This window comes from Ailuropoda melanoleuca, chromosome 19, assembly GCF_002007445.2.
Source record: "Ailuropoda melanoleuca isolate Jingjing chromosome 19, ASM200744v2, whole genome shotgun sequence".
Taxonomy (NCBI): domain Eukaryota; kingdom Metazoa; phylum Chordata; class Mammalia; order Carnivora; family Ursidae; genus Ailuropoda; species Ailuropoda melanoleuca.
Window position 1 is genome coordinate 17,237,405 of NC_048236.1, and position 22,470 is coordinate 17,259,874.

The 22,470-nt window shown below is 35.5% G+C and overlaps 1 protein-coding gene across 11 annotated transcripts in view; it reads left to right on the plus strand.

Moving 5' to 3' along the window:
• PHF3 (PHD finger protein 3) overlaps positions 1–22,470 on the plus strand; it is a 92,723-nt gene that overhangs the window by 53,065 nt on the left and 17,188 nt on the right. For all 11 annotated transcript variants that reach the window (XM_034648154.1, XM_034648161.1, XM_034648157.1 and 8 more), the window contains 6 exons: positions 4,516–4,825; positions 14,968–15,151; positions 18,057–18,204; positions 18,287–18,443; positions 19,738–19,854; positions 21,582–21,713. In XM_034648154.1, the coding sequence (XP_034504045.1) occupies positions 4,516–4,825; positions 14,968–15,151; positions 18,057–18,204; positions 18,287–18,443; positions 19,738–19,854; positions 21,582–21,713 (1,048 nt within the window). The remainder of the gene's footprint in view (positions 1–4,515; positions 4,826–14,967; positions 15,152–18,056; positions 18,205–18,286; positions 18,444–19,737; positions 19,855–21,581; positions 21,714–22,470) is intronic.

Genomic DNA, 22,470 nt, shown 5'->3' on the forward strand with positions numbered 1-22,470 from the left:
GGTGGGAGTTCATGGGGCTATTCTGTAAAAAATAAGTTTTATGTGTTATGTCAAAGACATAACAAAGTTTTATGTCTTCCTTTATGATTCAGCCCATGTCCTATTTTTAGTCAGTGGTTACTCTTTATAACAACATATTCCAGTTTTAAAAAATTGTGTTTTATTTGAACATAGTGCTACATTTGTCCTCACATATGTGCTCTTTTAAGTTTTTGTTTGTTTTAAACAGCTTATTCAGATATTCTAAAATGGGTCTGCTAAATTTTCAGAATTAAGGGCTAGGTGGTGCTTTTACGTGTTCTTTTAAGCCAATACTTTTCTCTCTGCCAGAATCTTCTAAAAATCATTACACTGACATGTGGTCTGAGTAATGGAGTAAGAACCTTAACTTGAATGAGTTTCTAAAATGAAACTTGAGCCTAGAGTTGGAAGTCGTTAAGTATGTTACCATGTAGCTTTGTTGCAGATAAACTGCTCTCCTGATGGGCCCAGTCCTCAGGAGTTTGCACAGGCTTTTTAACCATGGCTCACTTTACCAACGTCAGTAGTTTTTCTAAAATGAAGATTAAATTTTAAGTCCCATTGTGGTTCCCCACTCCCCCGATGCCACCTTTTGTATCTACTCTGTAAAACCTAGAATTTCTTTGCCTCATTGTGGAAAATGACTTAGAATATTAGATAGGTAGGGATTTTGAGTTTACCCAATGTAATTAACATGAATATTATATAATGACATTGGAAACAATCAATTTGGGAAGCAACATTTCACATTACTTCAATTTTGTGAATAAAGAAGCCTAAGAAATTGATTGTTTTTTTTTCTTGACATATTAACTAGCCTTCACTGCTTTTTGATACCTTGTGCTTGTATACATTGAGTTCACTCAGAAAATGTACCTGTCATACAGCATGTAACTTTCCCATTTTAATCCATGTGTAAGATTATAAATTTATTAGGAAAGGCATATCTAGAAATAATTTTCATTCATTTCATGCACTAGCCATATGGAAAGCTATTTGTTAATAAGACACTTGTGACAGCTTTACTTCTATAAGGACTATTTTATAACTTCAGCATTTACGTGTATTACAACTGAAGTTAGTTTCCTGTCTGTGCTTCAAGTTGGCAGTTACATTTTTAAATATAGATTTGTTCATGGCATCACCAAATGTAATAAATATTTGACCGTAAGTAACTTCTATATGTATCCTAAAGACAATAGGTATCGACTCTTAACAAGTTACACATCAAGCTTTTGTTTTTGCTTCCATTTATTTTCCTCATTCAGCCTTGTAACAAAGGTATATTCATTATTTAAAAAACCAGACTACTTAATATTCTTTTTTAAAAAATGATCTTTGGACTTACGTTTACATAAGCCAGTTGGCATTTTGGAAGGAAGAAGTGTGAGTCTTTTCATATTATCTATCTTGGAGTTTCTAGTATTTCCCTACCTCTCCAGAAGCTGTTTATATTTTTAGTTTGTAGTGAAGTTTCTTGCCCAGCTGCAGATGATTAGTATATTGGATGAAATTTAAAACAAAAACAAAAAAAATCTCCATAGCAGGATGGATTCATAGCTTTATACTCAAACAAGAAATCTTTTTCTGAGAAGGAAATTTTCTTCCAGAATAAAAGATTTCTGTTTTTTCTCAAGATTTTAAGAGTTTGATAACTATTTTTGTCTGCATATTAGATTGTGAATGACAAAAACAGTGATTTAATCTTTATGTAGAATAGAATCATTTTACAAAAGAGTGAATATATATTCACAGTATTAAGGTATAGATGTCACACACTTACCAGAACCTAACACCCATCTTGTAACATGTCCATTGTTAGTAATTATAACACAGATACGCTAAGAACGGGAGTTCTCAAATGTTGCTTGCCTGTGTGATTTACTTTGAAGAAACTTGAAAGTTTTCTAAGAATATATTTTGGCTTATGCCAAAAAGATTGGAATTTTAGTTTTTGTCTTGTAACAAGTCTAATTTAGTTTTTTATTTTTAAATTTTGTGTATGAACATTTAACAGTAAATGAATACAACAAACATTCTGAACTCTTCTATTTAACTGATTCATGGCTATCTGGTTTACTTAACTGATCCAGTGGTAAACTCCATACCACATTTTTTTTTTAGTGTAGAAATATTTAACGTCCAGGTTATAGTCTTTTCCATAAGTGATTTAGCCTATTAGTAATCAGAAATTCATGGCCAGAGCAGAAAATGGGGGACTAATTCTGTTAACATTGTGGTTCTTACTCCGCCCTCCCCCTCCACATTTTTAAACCATGAGGAATAATACAAAAAGGGAAGAAAATAATATTCTCTTTTTGTGATAGGGCTTCCCCCCCCCAATATGGTTCATGAAATTTGTAGTACTTACAACTTTCAGACCTAGAAATGATCCATATTTACATTTTTATAAAATCAGTTTTATTTTCAAGTGAATTAGTCCTCTTTTTCCTTAGGACATGTGGAAATTATTTTTATCGATGTCTTTTCAGAATTTAATGTAACTGCAATATCTTTTATATAAAAAACTATTACTATACCTCTGTAGATGGCACTAGAGATTTGCTTTTCAGAGTGTCAAGTTTCAGGAGACATTTCCAAAGTAAGCTTGAAATGAAGCTTAGTTTTGTCATCATAAGACAACTCTTCCTGATTAAATAAGAATTTGAAATTTTTAAATGTGCTTTATAATTTGATATTTAGATTTGAATATGGGGTAGCAGCATAGCCATGGTCATAGTGTATAGGTTTTTAGGTGGTGTCTTAACTGAAACTAGTCTAGACTTGCTTTGAAGAAATCATAATATAGCTCTGATAGTGGAAGTAAAGGGAAACGACTGCTAGCTTTCCTTCAATATTTCAAAGATACTCATATTACCTGCTTTCAAGTATAGGTCTTACAACTTTGCAACCTGAAATAGAAAAACTGTGCAGTTAACATTTTTCACTTATTTTGTTGGCTGGAAGATCTGTATCATTGAAACAGGGACCCATCTAAAATCTCCACAAGCCTAGATAGACCATTTCTATCTTGCAAACAAATACCACATTGTTTGAAAGTTTTCTTGCTGATCTGTGAGTCCAAAACATTGTGTTTTGTTTTTACATAAAGCAGGAGGTTTTCATCTTTCTGTGTTTTCCCCCGTCATTTTCGGAAATGACTTACTTCATAAAGCTAGCACAGGCATTACTAGTTAAGGTAAAGAATGGTGAATTATAAACATGAAATCGTTTTCTTAATGCACAGCAATAGTTTGATACACAATAGAAAGGAACAAGAGGAAGAGAAAAATGTGCCACTGTTGAGGAATGAGTATTTGCTGTGACTTTTTTTCAAGACCTGTAAGGACTGAAAAGGATTTTTATAATTTCAACCTTAAAACCTCTGGTATAAGAGAGTTGGCCCTTTCAGTTGGCCAAAATGAGTTTTGGCATTGTTGGTGCCACTCTTACAAAATCAGAAAGTCTTTAATCCATTAAAGAATATACCTACATCTTTTTATCTTAACCTCTCAAACATACCTTGAATTACTAACCCGAAGAAGAAAGAAAAATATTAAACATGATTAAGTGAGCTCTGTAGTTTACCTAACAATGGGTTAAAATTAAATAACATCCCTCAACTGCTGTGTGTACATCTGATTTACCATTTTATTAAAAAAAGTAATTCCAGGTATTTTTAAGTTAGAAAAACAAGCTTTTAAGACTCCAAAATCTTGTGTCTGTTGATTTTTTTCATTGTTAGTGAAGTTATTTAGATAAAATGTAGTAAAGGAAAACTTTTATGAAGAGATTGGAAACTTAAGAGAAATTCAGCCTGAATATTAATATCTTCATGTTAAAATATAATGATCTTTATTCAGAGAAACAAGTTTATTATCTAAAGCATGGTCAGTAGTAAGGAATTTTGCACTCAAAAGTATGTAAAAAGATTCTTCAGCTTAATCAGTGTGACACCATGAGCCAGAATGTTCTGAGTTCAGAATAGTGACATAGTTAAGGTGGTTAATAAACAATCTTGAGTCTCCATTTTGTTAGTTTTTGAGTTGCATTTTTGCTGCGATCCTTTGTCATTCAAAATTATTCATTGGATGAATGATTCTTCAGTTTTAGATAGGATTTCAGATGTGTGGGGTAAATGTTATTGTAACTTTGACAGATTGTCTGTGATCAGATTATCACAGCTCTTAACACCCTTCTCAGTGTAGAAATGTTATTTTATACTTTGTTATTTTATGCAATATGCTGACAAAGGTCAGTTGCCCTTTATTTCACCTTTATGGTTTTTTGTATTTTCTCATTCATACTAGACGGGATATATTTGACTTAATAGTTCTGTATTCATAGAACATTCTTTGAAAATTTGCTCCATGTTGAACCAGTAGAATGGGTAAAGATGGAAAACAAATATCAGAAAATGATTGAAAATTTAATTTAGGCTCACTTTTTAACATTTAAAAAAAAATATATTAAAGTTTTTTCCCCTCTTTCCAGGTTTATGGTTGGCTGTGGGAGATGTGATGACTGGTTTCATGGTGATTGTGTTGGTTTAAGTCTTTGTCAAGCACAACAAATGGGAGAAGAAGACAAAGAATACGTGTGTGTAAAATGTTGTGCTGAAGAAGATAAAAAGACTGAAATAGTAGATTCAGATATTTTGGAAAACCAGGCTAAAGTTGAAGTCCATAGTGAAGATAGAACAATGGAATATGAAAAGCTTGGGTTATCAAAGCACACACCAACAAATGATAAAACCAAATATATAGAAGATACAGTGAAGCACAAGGTCAAAATTTTAAAACGGGTAAGCTGCTCATTAATGCATTCTTTTTATTTAAGAACTTTGTATGGTCTGACAATTTGAAATTTCTCTTTGGGTTTCATTGTTCTAAGTGTATGTTTTCAAATGTATTTTTCCATAAAAATGAATGGATTTCTATTTAAAATATTTTGGCAGTCTTGGTGAAGCCAGTTAGTGAAATCTTCAAAATGTGTGTATCTTCTTACAGCATGTTGTGTAGTTTCTAGTCTCTAGTTTGGTACTTGGATTTTCTTTGATAGGATGTGTATGTGATCTTGTGGTATTAAAGTGGTACTGAGCTGTACATTGTGCTTGCTGATAAGCTTTAAAAACTTTTCAGTCCGTAACTATCTGCTAATTCCTAAACCACATTTGACATTATTATTTTCAGGTAGAAGAGTTATTTTGTCTCTTTAAGGAAACACAGTCTTAATTCTTCTGATTTTGTTCCACTGTTTGCTCGGAACCTTCACTTCATACGTTTTTCCTCTTAAGTCAGTTTTCCCTTACCTTATATTTTTAACTAGTTTCTAAATGTATTTTCTGAATAGAAATTTCAAGATACTTAGTCAATTACAGGAGAGATGTATAAAAGATTTAATGTTTTATCTGATTAAATTTTTATAATTTTCATTGTCTATTTTTCTATTTTGTTGTTCTTATAATGGTGGGAAGGCAACAACGATGGCAACAAATACATGTGGACAGTGAAATATAATAATCCAAAAGACAATGAACTCTTGGAGTGTTAGAAGAACTATGAAAATCTTTTAGTCCAACCATTGCGATTGAAGAACATAAGCGTGTTTTTTTCCAAAATCATCTTCATTATTTATAAACTCAGTTCTTTGAGACACTCCTTATATTACAAATCTGGATTAAATTGCAGGTTGCCAGTCCTTGTAGCATCCAGCATTTTCTGGCTGCCCATACATTTTGAGAATCAGATTATGTCCTTCTGACATTTGCTATTCCTTTTTATGTTGATTTGATTAGCACCAAAGTAATTGGTATAGAATTGAGAGCTCCATTGATAACAGTTTATAGCACATCTTTGGAAAACTTCTGTTAATTATTAACTATAAATCATCACTTCTTGGATGTAATAGCTTGGCCATTCAGAAATATAGCTCATTGTTTTGTCATTTAGCTAAGTTGTTTCCATTTTGTCTAAAAAGACATGAAACATTTAATGTTTTGAGAAACCACTCTATCCATTCTCTGTATCAGAAAAGAAAGTCTGATTTTGTAAGTACATGTGCAATCCAAGTGATTACTGCTTCCTTTTCTTTTTGAGGGTGAACTGTTGAATCTTATTTGGACTCTGCTGATATTAGTTTATAGAATCTGCTTTTGAAATATCACTTCTTATACCTAGATTTTATATTGAACCATTTCCTGAGTTCCTGTTGTGTGCCAAACATGGTACTAGACTTGGGTATATAGCACTGATTGAAATATGTTTCTGTTCTCAAGTGAATCTAGTTGGAAAGACAGAAAATAAGCAAATAAAAAAATCAGAGGATTCCTAGTCTAGAGAAAATCAGTTTTTTTGTATGCTGTCTTCTTAAAGCCTATAAAAACCTATGATTATATATCATAGTGTTCTTTTCTCTGTCATTCTTTTTTTTTAATTTTCATTTTTTAATTTAAATCAATTAACATATAATGTATTATTTGTTTCAGAGGTAGAGGTCAGTGATTCATCAGTCTTCTATAATACCCAGTGCTCATTACATCACATGCCTTCCTTAATGTCCATCACCCACTTACCCCACCATCCCACCCTGATCCCCTCCAGCAGCCTTCAGTTTGTTTCCTATGATTAAGAGTCTCTTATGGTTTGTCTCCCCCTTTGGCTTCGTCTTGTTTTATCTATCTTTATTCATTTATTTATTTATTTTTAATAATTTTTATTTTGTTACATTAGTCACCATACAGTACATCCCCAGTTTTTGATGCAATGTTCCATGATTCATTATTTGTGTACAACATCGTCTTGTTTCATTTTTTCCTCCTTCCCCTATGATCCTCTGTTTTGTTTCTTAGATTCCACATACAATTGAGATCATATGATAATTGTCTTTCTCTGACTGACTTAGCATAATACTATCTAGTTCCATCCACGTCATTTCAAATGGCAAGATTTCATTTCTTTCGTGGCTGAGTAGTATTCCATTGTGTATATATATACATCTTTATCCATTCATCTGTCAATGGACATCTGGGCTTTTTCCATATTTTGGTTATAGTGGACATTGCTGCTATAAACATTGGGGTACAGGTGCCCCTTTGCATCACTACATTTGTATCTTTGGGGTAAATCCCTAGTAGTGCAATTGCTGGGTTGTAGGGTAGCTCTGTTTTCAACTTTTTGAGGAATTTCCATTATTGTTTTCCAGAGTAGCTGCACCAGTTTGCATTCTCACCAACATTCTAAGAGGGTTTCCCTTTCTCTGAATCTTCACCAACATCTGTCCTTTCCTGACTTGATTATAGCCATTCTGACTGATGTGAGGTGGTATTTCATTGTGGTTTTGATTTGTATTTCCCTGATGATGAATGATGAGCATTTTTTTCCATGTCTGTTGGCCATTTGTATGTCTTCTTTGGAGAAATGTCTGTTTATGTCTTCTGCCCATTTCTTGATTGGATTATTTGTTCTTTGGATGTTGAGTTTGATAAATTCTTCATAGATTTTGAATGCTAGCCCTTTATCTGATAAAACATTTGCAGATATCTTCTACCATTCTCTCGGTCGTCTTTTGGTTTTATCGACTGTTTCCTTTGCAGTGCAAAAGCTTTTTATCTTGATGAAGTCCCAATAGTTCATTTTTGCCTTTGTTTCCCTTGCCTTTGAAAACGTGTCTAGCAAGAAGTTGCTGTGGCCAAGGTCACAGAGGTTGCTGCCTGTGTTCTTCTCTAGGATTTTGTTGGATTCCTGTCTCACATTTAGGTCTTTCATCTATTTTGAGTCTATTATAGTGTATGATATAAGGAAATGGTCCAGTTTCATTCTTTTGTATGTGGCTGTCCAATTTTGCCAACATCATTTGTTGAAGAGACCATCTTTTTTCCTTTGGATATTCTTTCCTGCTTTGTTAATGATTAGTTGACCATAGAGTTGAGGGTCCATTTTTGGGTTCTGTGTTCTGTTCCATTGATCTATGTATCTGTTTTTGTGCCAGTACCATGCTGTCTTGATGATTACAGCTTTGTAATATAGCTTGAAGTCCAGGATTGTGATGCCACCAGATTTGGTGTTCTTTTTCAACATTCCTTTGGCTATTCGGGGTCTTTTCTGGTTCCATACAAATCTTAGGATTATTTGTTCCTGCTCTGTGAAAAAAGTTGATGGTATTGTGATGGGGATTGTATTGAATTTATAGATTGCTCTAGGTAGCATAGACATTTTAACAATATTTGTTCTTCCAGTCCATGAACACGGAACGTTTTTCCATTTCTTTGTGTCTTCCTCAGTTTCTTTCATGAGCGTTATATAGTTTTCTGAGTACAGATCCTTTGTCTCTTTGGTTAGGTTTATTCTTAGGTATCTTACGGTATTTGGTGCGGTTGTAAATGGAATCAACTCCTTAATTTCTCTTTCTTCTGTCTCATTGTTAGTGTATAGAAATGCAGCTGATTTTTTTTTTTTTTTTTTTTTAAGATTTTATTTATTTATTCGACAGAGAAAGAGACAGCCAGTGAGAGAGGGAACACAAGCAGGGGGAGTGGGAGAGGAAGAAGCAGGCTCATAGCAGAGGAGCCTGGATGTGGGGCTCGATCCCATAACGCCGGGATCACGCCCTGAGCCGAAGGCAGACGCTTAACCGCAGTGCCACCCAGGCGCCCCAAAATGCAGCTGATTTCTATGCATTGATTTTATATCCTGCCACTTTGCTGAATTCCTGTATGAGTTCTAGCAATTTGGGGATGGAGTCTTTTGGGTTTTCCACATAGAGTATCATATCATTTGCGAAGAGTGAGAGTTTTACTTCTTTTCCAATTTGGATGCCTTTAATTTCTCTTTGTTGTCTGATTGCTGAGGCTAGGAGTTCTAGTACTATGTTGAACAACAGTGCTCATAGTGGACACCCTTGCCATGTTCCTGACCTTAAGGGAAAAACCCTCAGTTTTGGGCGCCTGGATGGCTCAGTTGGTTAAGCGTCTGCCTTCGGCTCAGGTCATGATCCCAGGGTCCTGGGATCGAGCCCCATATCGGGCTCCCCACTCGGCAGGGAGCTTGCTTCTCCTTCCTCTGCCTGCTGCTCCCCCTACTTGTGTGCGTGTTCGCTCTCTTTCTCTCTGTCAAATCAATAAGTAACTTTAAAAAAATTTTTTTTAAAAAGCCCTCAGTTTTTCCCCATTGAGAATAATATTTGCTATGCACTTTTGTGGCTTTTATGATATTGAGGTATGGTCCCTCTATCCCTGCACTGTGAAGGGTTTTAATCAAGAAAGGATGCTGTACTTTATCAAGTGCTTTTTCTGCATCTATTGAGAGGATCGTATGGTTCTTGTCCTTTCTTTTATTAATGTAGTGTATCATGTTGATTGACTTGTGGATGTTGAACCACCCTTGCAGCCCAGGAATAGATCCCACTTGGTCATGGTGAATAATCCTTTTAATGTACTCTTGGATCCTACTGGCTATTACCTTGGTGAGAATTTTTGCTTCCATGCTCATCAGGGGGATTGGTCTATAATTCTCCTTTTTGGTGGGGTCTTTGTCTGGTTTTGGGATCAAGTTAATGTTGGCCTCAGAGGATGAGTTTGGAAGTTTTCCCTCCATTTCTATTTTTTGAAGCAGCTACAGAAGTGTAGGTATTACTTCTTCTTTAAATGTTTGATAGAATTCCTCTGGGAAGCTGTCAGGGTCTGAACTCTTGTTTGTTGGGAGACTTTTTGATTACTCCTTCAATTTTCTTGCTGGTTATGGGTCTGTTCAGGTTTTCTATTTCTTCTTGGTTCAGTTTTGGTAGTTTATACATCTCTAGGAATGTATACATTTCTTCCAGATTGCCTAATTTGGTGGCATATTAGTTGCTTATAATGTGTCTTATAATTGTATTTCTTCGGTGTTGGTTGTGATCTCTCCTCTTTCATTTGTGATTTTATTTATTTTTGTCCTTTTTCTTTTCTTTTTGATAAGTCTGGCCATGGTTTTATCAGTCTTACTAATTCTTTCAAAGAACCAGCTCCTAGTTTTGTTGCTCTGTTCTACTGTTCTTTTGGTTTCTATTTCCTTGATTTCTGCTCTAATCTTTATTATTTCTCTTCTCCTGCTGGGTTTAAGCTTTATTTTCTGTTCTTTCTCCAGCTCCTTAGATGTAAGGTTAGGTTGTGTATTGCAGACCTTTCTTGTTTCTTGAGAAAGGCTTGTATTGCTATATACTTCCCTCTTAGGACTGCCTTTGCCACATCCCAAAGGTTTTGAACAGTTGTGTTTTCATTTTTCATTTGTTTCCATGGATTTTTTAAATTCTTCAATTTCCTGTTTGACCCATTTATTCTTCAACAGGATGCTCTTTAACCTCCATGTATTTGAGTTCTTTCTAAATTTCCTCTTGTGATTGAGTTCCAGTTTCAAAGCATTGTGGTCTGAAAATATGCAGGGAATGAACCCATTCTTTTGGTACCAGTTTAGACTTGATTTGTGACCCAGTATGTGATCTATTACAGAGAATGTTCCATGTACACTGGAGAAGAATGTGTATTCTGTTGCTGTAGGATGGAATGTTTTGAATATCTCTGTGAAGTTCCATCTGGTCCAGTGTGTCATTCAAAGCCCTTGGTTCCTTGTTGATCTTCTGCTTAGATGATGTGTCCATTGCAGTGAGTAGGGTATTAAAGTCACCTATTATTATCGATGTGTTTTTAAATTTTGTTATTAATTGGTTTATATAATTTGTTGCTCCCATGTTAAGGACATAAATATTTACAATTGTTAAATCTTTTTGTTGGATGGACCCTTTAATTATGAGATATTGTCCTTCCTCATCTTTTTTACAGTCTTTGGTTTAAAATCTAATTTGATATAAGGACCTTCTTTTGATGTCCATTAGCATGATAAATGGTTTTCCACCCCTTCACTTTCAATCTGGTGGTGTCGCTGGGTCTAAAATGAGTCTCGGGGTACCTGGGTGGCGCAGTGGTTAAGCGTCTGCCTTCGGCTCAGGGTGTGATCCCAGCGTTATGGGATTGAGCCCCACATCAGGCTCCTCCTCTGGGAGCCTGCTTCTTCCTCTCCCACTCCCCCTGCTTGTGTTCCCTCTCTCGCTGGCTGTCTCTTTCAAATAAATAAATAAAATCTCTAAAAAAAAAAAAATGAGTCTCTTGCAGACCGCATATTGATGGTGGTTGTTGTTTTTTTAATGTTATGTATTTATTTATTTTAAAGATTTTATTTATTTATTTATTTGGCAGAGAGAGACACAAGTAGGCAGAGAGGCAGGCAGAGGGAGGGAAAAGCAGGCTCCCTGCCGAGCAGAGAGCCCCATCGGGACACGATCCTAGGACCCCAGGGTCATGAGCTGAGCCAAAGGGAGACCCTTAACTGACTGAGCCACCCAGGTGCCCCTGGGTCTTGCTTTTTTATCCAGTCTGATACCCTGTGTCTTTTGATTGGGGCATTTGGCTCATTTATATTCAGAGTAACTACTGAAAGATAGGAATTTAGTGCTATTATATTACCTGTAAGGTCACTGTTTCTGTATGTTGTCTTTGTTCCTTTCTGGTCTCTGTTACTTTTGGGCCCTCTCTTCGCTTAAAGGATCTCCTTTAATATTTCTTGCAGGTCTGGTTTAGTGATCACAAATTCTTTTAGTTTCTGTTTGTTCTGGAAGCATTTTATCTCTCCTATTTTGAATGATACCCTTTGGATAAAGTATTCTTGGCTGCATATTTTTCTCACTTAGCACCCTGAGTATATCATGCCAGTCCTTCTGGGCTTCCAGGTCTCTGTGGATAGGTCTGCTGCCAGTGTAATGTTTCTGCCCTTGTAGGTTACAGACCTCTTACCCCAATTTGCAAGCTTCACTATTATATGTTGAGGAGTTGATCTATTTGTATTGATTTTGAGTGGGGGTTCTCTGTGCCCCCTGGACTTGAATGCCTGCTTCCTTTCCCAGATTAGGGAAGTTCCCCGCTATATTTTTGCTCCAGTATACCTTCTGCTGCTCTCTTTCTCTTTCTCTTTTTCCTCTTCTGGGATCCCAATTATTTCTAATACTGTTTTGCTTTATGGTATCACTGATCTCTTCAAATTCTCCCCTCTTGATCCAGTAATTGTTTATCTCTTTCTCAGCTTCTTTATTCTCCATCTTTTGTCTTCTATAGCACTAATTCTCTCTTCTGTCTCATTTATCCTAGCAGTTAGAGTCTCCATTTTTTATTATATCTCATTATATCCTTTTTGATTTCTAGTTGATTAGACTTTATTTCTTTTATTTCTCCAGAACGGGATTCTCTAGTGTCTTGTATGCTTTTTTCAAGCCCAGCTGGTATCTTTATAATTGTTATTCTGAACTCTAGTTTTGACCTCTTATATCCATACTGATTAGGTCCCTGGCAGTCGGTACTGCCTTTTGTTCTCTTTTTTGAGGTGAGTTTTTCCATCTTGTCATCTGTTCAGAGAAGAATAGATGAATGAGAGAACAAAATACTAAAATGACAACAGTGACCCCAGAGAAATATACACTAAACAAGTCAGACCAGAAACTGGGGGTAAGGGGGGGAATATATATATATATATATAAAATCAGACAGGTGAACAGAAAAGAGCAATACACTGGATCCTGTGTGTATTTTGGTTTGATTGTTAGAAAACCAGATCCCAAAATTTTAAAGAAAATATATGTACAAAAATGAAATTAGATACATTGAAAGGATAGAATGTAACTGTAAAAATGAAAACTAAAAGACAAAAAAAAAAAAGAAGGAATATGAACAGACAGGTGAACAGAACAGAGCAGTACACTATATCCTGAGTGTATTTTGGTCTCTTTATTAGAAGAAACTACATCCTAGAATTGTAAGGAAATAAAAACTTATATATCTATAGAACAATAAAATTAAATACAACAAAAGGATAGAATATAATTGTACAGATGAAAATTAAAAAAGTTTAACAAAAAATAAAAAAGAAGAAAAAAGAGAGAATATGATCAGACAGATGAAGAGAACAGAGCCATACACTAGATTCTGAGTGTATTTTGGTCTGTTAGAAGAAACTGTATCCCAAAATTGTAAAGAAAGAAAAACTTACATATATACAAAAATAAAATTAAATACAATTAAAGGATAGAATGTAAGTGTAAAAATTAAAATAAAAGATTTTTAAAAGTTGATAAAGTAAGAAATTGGTTGAGAAAGGAAGGAGAAAAAAATTAAAATTGAAAGACTAAAGTTTCATGGGAAAACCATGACTTCTATTTATTATTTCCCCTCGCACTGGAGTTTTGCAGTTCTCTGTGATCGGTAAACTTGGTGTTAGCAGATGTTCTTGCTGATCTTTTGGGGGAGGGGCCTGTTGTGCTGATTCTCAGGTGTCTTTGCCCTGGGCAGAATTGCATGGCCCTTGCTAGTGGGCCAGGCTAATAAGTGGCTCTGGATTGCTCTATGTGACTTTTGTTTTCCTGTAGGCTTTCTGCACTGCGTTAGAGGATGAAAATGAAAATGGCAGCCTCCCAGTCTCCAGCCCTAGAGCCTAGAGAGCTCAGGGCTCCCCACTCAGTGTCCCCTCAGGGAAAAGCAGTCATTCACTCCTGTCTCCCTGGTCTCTGGCTGCATTCTGTGCTAACCCAGACTGTGACCAGCGTTTCTGTCTCATGCCACGCGACCCCATTTGGGAATCTCTAAATCCTGCAGACTCCTGCCAGGCACACTTGCGCTCCTCCCCTCAACCCCCCACCCCGGCTTCTGGGGAAGGGAAGGAGGGGTTCTCAGGGTGGCTCTGACACTTGCTGGGCCCCTGTTCAGAGGTGGTCATCCGACCGTGCCGCAGTTCGCAGCATATGAGAGCCCTGATTTGAGAGCCCACTTCTGGACTCAATGACTGCAGCCAGCTTCTCCGCTCTGATGCCTGGGAACTCTGCCACACTCAGGTACCCCCGATCTTCCTGTAACCCTGCAGATCCTCAGACCATACTGTCCTACCTAGAATTCACCCTGCTTCGCCATCTGAGCACCTTTCAGGCAGGGATGTCCCTCACTGGAGCAGACTTTTAAAAGTTCTGATTTTGTGCCCCCCTGCTATATACTTTCTGGTGCTGGCTGACAGAGGCTCCCTCCCCCTACAGTTTATCTTCCCATATATTGCCTCAGATTCACTTCTCCACACCTCCTACCTTGCAGAAAGTGGTTGCTTTTCTATTTGTAGAGTTGCAGCTATTCTTTTCTTAGACATCCGGTTGAGTTTGCAAGTGTTCAGAATGACTTGATACCTATCTAACTGAATTCCTGGGACCAGATGAAACTAAGGTCTCCTACTCCTCCACCGTCTATGGAAAAACTTCTCCCTGTCTTTCAAACAGTACCATGATGTGATTAATTACTTTAAAGGGTCTTAGAATTCTAGTTCACTAGTAGTTCTTTGTTGGTTATAATTAGGATGAGAGTAGCAGGTATCCTGATGGTTTGCTCTACTTTATGGAAGTTAAAATTACCAATTGATACAGTGAGAATTTAATTGATAAACTTATAGGTGGGTGTGATTTCATTTGTTTTAGAAAATAGTGAAAAACATAGATACCTATTTCTCCACAATCTCTCCCTCCTTTTTCCATATCTACAGCCAGCTAAAAGAACTTACTATCTTGTATCTAATTTTTTTCTAATATCATTACTGGGAAAATGATATCCAAGTTTTTTAGTTCTCCTTTATAAACTGTTATGTGTTCTGCAAAATAGGCGCTTAACAAATAAATGGATTTTGAATGAGAGAGTGAGTCTCTTTTTTCACTGTTGAGAGTTATTTTTGTACATCTTTAAAAAAAACTTCTAAATATTTACTGGGCTAAAGAATATAATGTTTGCTATCTTAATAGATTATAATACTAATTAGGTTTAATTTTTTTCATCCACAAACTCTTGAGCCTTGCTTTAGTAGTTTTCATTCTAATGAATTAAATACTATTTTTTCCAAGGAATCTGGTGACGGCAAAAACTCATCAGACTGTAGAGATAGTGAAGTAAAAAAATGGCAGCTAGCTCCTCTTCGAAAGATGGGACAACCAGTTTTACCTCGGAGATCCTCAGAAGAAAAAAGTGAAAAAATACCAAAAGAGACTACAACTGTTATTTGCACAGGAGAAAAAGGTTCCAAACCAGGTAGTAAGATTAATAAAAATTATTATGTACTAATAAAGTTATATTTCATACACCATCAGTATATTTTAGGGAAATTTAACCATTTTAACTTTGTAATGGCAATAAAAATAGTTTAGGTGATCTTTCTTGAAATTAAAAACTATTGCTCTAAATTCTGGGAAGGACTAGCAAACTTAATAAGATACCATCCTCATGGCCCTTAAACACTGATAGAAGACAGACAACAAGTAGACAAATAAAATGGTGTGCTATTTTTGCAGTGTTTAGGCGCTGTGAAGAAAAAGTAAATGGGGTTAAGAGTCACAGTTGAGGAGAGTGGTGGGAGTTGGTTTTAGATAGAATGGAGGGGGTAACTTGTGAGGTGGGATTTGAAGGGATGGGAACTTTTTTTGGAGGACTAGGTAGTGCAGTGCAGTCTAAAGGTTTCAAGGTAGAAACAAGCTTGGTATTTAAGGAGCACGAGAGCCACTATGCAGTGGTTAGACAGTAATACATGGGATAGAATGATGGTCAAGATGAGTTCAGAGAAAATTATGTAGGAACTTTGAGGCCATGACAAAGAGTTTGTATTTTATTCTGAATGTAATGGGAAACCTTCAGAGGATTTTGTACAGGGAATGATGGGTTACTCTTGTTTTAGCTGAAGATTGGATTCTAGGAGAATAGGAGAGAATGAGGGTAGTTAGGAGTCTGTAGCAATATCCTAGGAAAGAAATGATGGTAGCTTGGAACAGAGGTACAGTGGAGGAATGAGAAATGGTCAGAATCTGATATATTTTATACAAGAATTGACTGAACTTGCTGGTGGATTAATTATAGGTAGGTGAAAGAAAGAGAGTCTTAGCAGAGGATTAAATAAATATTAGTGCCATTTATTGAGAAAAACTGATTTGGGAGGAAAATTGAAAAATTATGTTTAGGTGTTTTAACTTTGAGCTACCTTGATACCCAGGTAAAGATGTTTGAGTAAACTTTTGGCTGATGAGTCTGGAGTTTAGAGAACACTTCAAGGGGTGGTATATAAACAAAGGATTTATCAGTGCATAGTTATTTAAAATCATGGACTTAGATAAAAACAGCTGCAAAAGAGTTTGATAATGAAGAGGCAGAAGCACAGCACTTGGGGGCATGTCAGCGTCTAGAAGTTGAGAAGACAAGAGGTTCTAGCAAAGGAAACTAAAAGGTGGTCTGTGAGGTAAGAGAACTAACGGACCATGATGGAGTTCCAAGGAGGAGGGAATGATCAGTTGTGTTCAGTGTTGTCTGGACATCTGATAAGATGAGCACAGATCATATGTGATTAAGTGAAATGGAAATCATTGGTAACCTTGACTAGAATGGTTTTGGTGGAGCACTGGGGATAAAAGCCAGTTGTAGTGGTTTATGAAAGAATGGAAAGCGAGGAATCAGAGATACTGATTACTGTTTTATTTTATTATTTTTTAAAGATTTTATTTATTTATTTGACAGAGATAGAGACAGCTAGCGAGAGAGGGAACACAAGCAGGGGGAGTGGGAGAGGAAGAAGCAGGCTCATAGCAGAGGAGCCTGATGTGGGGCTCGAACCCATAACGTGGGATCACGCCCTGAGCTGAAGGCAGACGCTTAACCGCTGTGCCACCCAGGCGCCCCTGATTACTGTTTTAAAGAATTTTGCTGTTAAAGGGAACAGAAATGGTGTGGTAGCTAGAGGGATATGTGAGGTCAAGAATTTTTTAAGGGAGGTATAGCATGTTTGTAAGACTACGGAAATGATCCAGTAGAGAGAATTTGATGATGTAGTTGAGGGGTTCAGAATCCATGAAGAAACAAGAGGGGATAGGATTTACATAGAAGGGTTGGTCATGGAAAAGGACAGCTTATCCATCTTAATAGGGAAGATGATTATATGTGATAGGAGGAAGGATAGATGCAGGTAGGTTAGATTTGGTGATGGGAAGCTGAGATTGCTGTCATTTTCTTGTTTTCTTAATGAAATATGAAGTAAAAAAATGAGGTTGAAGTTGGGGAAGGAGGAGGTATTGTTGGTTTGAGAAGAAAGAAAAAGTGTAAAATAGATGTTTTAGGACATGGGAGAGTGGATTTACCAGGAAAACTTAATAGGATTAGGACAGCAGATTGTTATCTGCGTCATATTTGTGGTTATAAATTTAAAGTGAGATCTGTTAGCATCAGTGTTTATTTTTCTCCAGGTGCCTTCAGCTGTTTGTAGGCTATTTGGGTGAAGGATGAAGTTGGCTTTTATTGGGGTTGTGGTTTTGCAAACGCAGATGTTTAAAGGAGAGAAGATAAAAGTGCTTAGTATGCAAGGATGTGGTAATAATAATTGGTTATGTGAGAAAATGAGGCCACAAATGATAAAAATGATAGAGTTTAAGAATTGTTGGTATGTGGGTGGGAGAGGGTGAGGGGGCACCAGCCTGGCCCAGTCAGAAGAACATGCGATTCTTGATCATGGGGTTGTGAGTTGGAGCCCCATGGGGTGTGTAGAGATTACTTAAATAAATAAAACTTTAAAAAATGGGGAACAAAATAAGGGCATATGCATTTCATAGCTTTAGGCCACTTTTTAGTCACTTAGTTTGTCATTAAAAGTCATTTAAAGTAGAATTTCTTTTTTTTTTAATTGAGGTATAGTTGGCATATAACATTATGTTAGTTTCAGATGTATGACAATGATTGGATGTTTGTATATATTGCAAAATGATAATAATAAGTCTAGTTAACATCTGTCACCATCATAGATGAATTTTAGTGTCAGAAATATTTCAGTATAGAATATGGGTTCTGATCTTATTTCTAAATAGTGATTTTTTTAATCAGTTTTGTTTATAAACTTACATTATGCATTAAAAAGGAAGATATCTTTTTAAAAACAATGAGTTTTGATAATTGTTTAAATTAGGGGCTCATGAGAAGCAAGAGATAAAAAAGAAGAAAATTGAAAAGGGAATGCCTAATACGCATCCTCCTGCTACTTCTACTTCCAAGCCTTCTGCAGATCAGATCAGACAAAGCGTCAGACATTCCCTCAAAGACATTCTTATGAAAAGGTAACACACATTATTATTATAGAAGATTGAATAATATATGCTTCACGTATTTGAAGAATAATTGATTTATTCTAATTTTAAGACTTACAGACTCAAATTTGAAGGTACCAGAGGAAAAAGCAGCAAAAGTTGCCACAAAAATTGAAAAAGAGCTTTTTTCTTTTTTTCGGGACACAGATGCTAAATATAAGAACAAATACCGAAGTTTGATGTTCAATCTGAAAGATCCTAAAAACAATGTAAGTATGTTTTGTTCATGTCTATGGATATTTATGCTTCTAGCTTTCCTGAATACATTGGAATTTAAGATTATAATGCAGTAGATCTATAATTTATTTCTTTAAGTGAGACTGTCATTTTAATAGTCTTTTGCTACTGAACTGAGTTATGAATTCTGCATAGTAGTGACTATTGTTATATAATGAGTATATTGAAACGTAAAATATAAGTCATTTTAACCTGATTTATGTGAATTTTCTTTCCTTTATGTCCCTTACTAATCCAATTTATTAAAAATTCATTCATATGTATTCTTTAAAATTGCTGTTAAACCAAATTCATAACAAACACTATATTGGTACTTCCGATTTAAATCTAAAAATAGAGTAACACTCTTTAAGAAAATAAATTACATTTAGGTAAAAAAGAATACTATTTTAAAACATTTTGTTAATTTAAATATGATTTTAATTCTAAATATCTTTTAGCAATGAAGCAAACGTTACTTGAACTGTTAATCATTTCCTGGCATTTCTTGTTTTGGACTTAGTGTATCTAAAAGCTGTGTATGTGTAAATACAAATTCCTTGTATATTTGCTTAAGTTTTTTAAGATTTTCGCATAAGTGATAACAGCTTGTCAATTTGTAAAATGATATTTGCAGTAGATAGTATGCGATATGAGGTATTTCCTTGAGGTATACTAACAGCTACTTAAGAAAAATCTACATTGTGCAATCTGTCATTATGGTCCAGAGTTTCAGATACTTCTTGAATTATATAGTCTGGAAGATTTTCTTCAGTAAGTAAACATTTATTTCCTTTAGGCTTCTTTCTTGTAGTAGGTTCTTTGCTCTGGAGTCCCCTCTAAGCCTGTTAGAACTTAAACATATGAAATCTTAAAAATATGAAAGACATCACATTCAGTAAAGTTCTTTTATGCAGTACCTTGTTATACTGCAGGTTGGCTATTATGACACAGTGTGTGTCCTCGGGAATACTCTGAGACAGTCTTTTTTGGGGGGAGTGGGGGAGAGGCAAGGAACAGTCTCAATACAATTTTTGGATAGACATAATGGTTCTACTGTATGCTTCTCCACTGTGTGTTGATTTTCATATAAAAGATACATTTTGTTGCCTTAGAAAATACAAGGCTGTCAATAAATTTCTCTGTAGTAGGTAATATATAAATCACTAAACATTTGTAAATCAGGTTTTGAAATTGCATCTTTATTTATTACAAGTTTTTATACAGCATTTCTTTATTTTAAAAATGTTTTTCTCCTCCTTCATTCCCATTTTTAAATATTTCCAGATATTATTTAAAAAAGTGCTGAAAGGAGAAGTAACCCCTGATCATCTTATAAGAATGAGTCCAGAAGAACTGGCTTCTAAAGAGTTAGCTGCATGGAGACGGAGAGAAAACAGACATGTAAGATTATCTATGAATATGTGTTTGACTATATCAGAACCTATATTTTTCAGTCATAGGGGAAATATACACAGAGGTAATTTAACACAAAGTGCACAGTAATACAAACTTCCTGTTCTGTGCTTCTGAATTACTTATCCCCCAGTAATCGAGTTCTTAAATTCAATCTTTTGTTTTTCTTTATCTCTGCTGCTTTTTTCTCATTTTTTCCAGTTATCAGATTACATAATTAACTTGTATTTTGTTACGTTTTGTAAATCAGAAAGATGGGAAAATAGGCACATCTTGATCACATCCGTACTTTTCAAAAACACAATTTGAAAGTATTATGAATATTGTTAATTTGTAGCACTAGATTAAGTCAGAATGAAAATCTTACATGTGTATAATCCCTTACATTCAAAGGTTTCAAATGCCAAAAGCTCAGAAAAACAAGGTTTTCTTTCCCTTAACACATTTATTGATAAAACCTGATTCAAATTGTCATGTATGAATGTTCATATTTACAGAAATGTTGTGGGCTTTAAGAAGCTCATTACCATCCCAACTGAAGTCTTATGTAACATAAATAGTAATGTGCACCATGGTCCATTTTTAAAACTAAAAAATTCTGAAAGTAACCAATGAGTTTTCATTTGGGGGTTGTGAACTTTGAAATACCTTTAAAGATTAAGTGAATATGTAACTTAGGGTTATTGTGACGGTGAGATGACCACGTTATCTACTATTTTGATTACAGCGGCCTCAGAATATTAGCTTTTTATTCTAGAAAATATTGGTTACTTATAGTTCATATGAACTCTACATGATTTACCTGATTCTTTTTTCCATAATACTTGCATCTCAGGCATTAAGCCTCCGTATAGGTCTTTTGTCAAAACTAGTTTGAAGCACAAAGCCTTGATTTGATATATTATAGTTATTCATATAATTTTTCTCCTTTCACCCTGTGTAATTTTTTCCTTTTATGTTGAAAATAGCATCACCTTATCTTCTTTTCCTCCGTATCCCAAATACGCACACGCCTCTCTTCTGCTTTAAAACAGTGACTACAAGTACCATCTGCTTTGCAGACCAGCTTGTTCTTTCTTAGGCCATGTATCTGATTTCTTTCTTTAAAGGATGATTTGTACTTAACAAAGGCAAGATTAATGACGAGACTCATCTCTACCTTTCTTAACCCATTGCACTCTTGACTACTTTTCGCTAGTTCTTGCCACACTTACTTAATATTTTGTTGCCAAGTTTGTTCAACTAAATTATCACTGTCACAGAGTATGCTTAGTCAGGAGACAACTGATAGGGGACTACATACTTTATAATTTTTGGTGTTTGAGTAAACTTCCATTATTTAGGGGGATGTTAAGCACATCAAGTTAGAAATCTGAGGAAGATAATTCTCATTTCCCTGGTGACAGCTGGTCAAAAACTAAATCAGAAAGCAGATAAATACTATGTTTCAGCCCTTTGCAAATTACATTGCACTTCAGTTGCCTCTGTTTAATTTACATGTGAATTTCTCAAGGTTTATAACCCCAGCACTTAAAATAGTCTCTGGCACTTGTAAGTACTCAATATATGTTTGTTGTTTGAGAGACCACCTAGACATTAAAAATCATCTGTGATGTTGCTTTCATTTTTAGATAAGCTCTTATTATTTAAAGCTGTACATTTGGAAATATGTATATTTTAATCGTGAAGTGTTTCTTTAAAATTTAAACCTTTAGACCATAGAAATGATTGAGAAAGAGCAGAGAGAAGTGGAAAGACGACCAATCACAAAAATAACTCATAAAGGTGAAATTGAAATTGAGAGTGATGCCCCAATGAAAGAACAGGAAGCAGCCATGGAGATTCAGGTAAAAGTAATAAAAATGTCATTTTTTTTTTTTTAAGATTTTATTTATTTATTTGACAGTGATAGAGAAAGCCAGCGCAAGAGGGAATACAAGCAGGGGGAGTGGGAGAAGAAGAAGCAGGCTCATAGCAGAGTAGCCTGATGTGGGGCTCGATCCCACAACGCTGGGATCACGCCCTGAGCCGAAGGCAGACTTAACTGCTGTGCCACCCAGGCGCCCCTAAAAATGTCATGTTTTGTAGTGCTTAAAACATGATGAAGATTCAGAAAAGGTTTATTTGTCTAAAACGTTCTTAAAGGTGAAAGAAGAATTTTTTTTTAATGATTTTTTATTATGTTAGTCACCATACAGTACATCCCCGGATTCCGATGAAAAGTTCGATGCTTCATTAGTTGCGTATAACACCCAGTGCACCATGCAATACGTGCCCTCCTTACTACCCATCACCGGTCTATCTCAATCCCCCACCCCCCTCCCCTCTGAGGCCCTCAGTTTGTTTCCCAANGTCCATAGTCTCTCATGTTTCATTCCCCCTTCTGATTACCCCCCCCTTTATCCCTTTCTTCCCCTACCGATCATCCTAGTTCTTATGATCCATAGATGAGAGAAATCATATGATACTTATCTTTCTGTGCTTGACTTATTTCACTTAGCATTATCTCCTCCTGTGCCGTCCATGTTGCAGCAAATGTTGAGAATTCGTTCTTTCTGATAGCTGAGTAATATTCCATTGCATATATGGACCACAGCTTCTTAA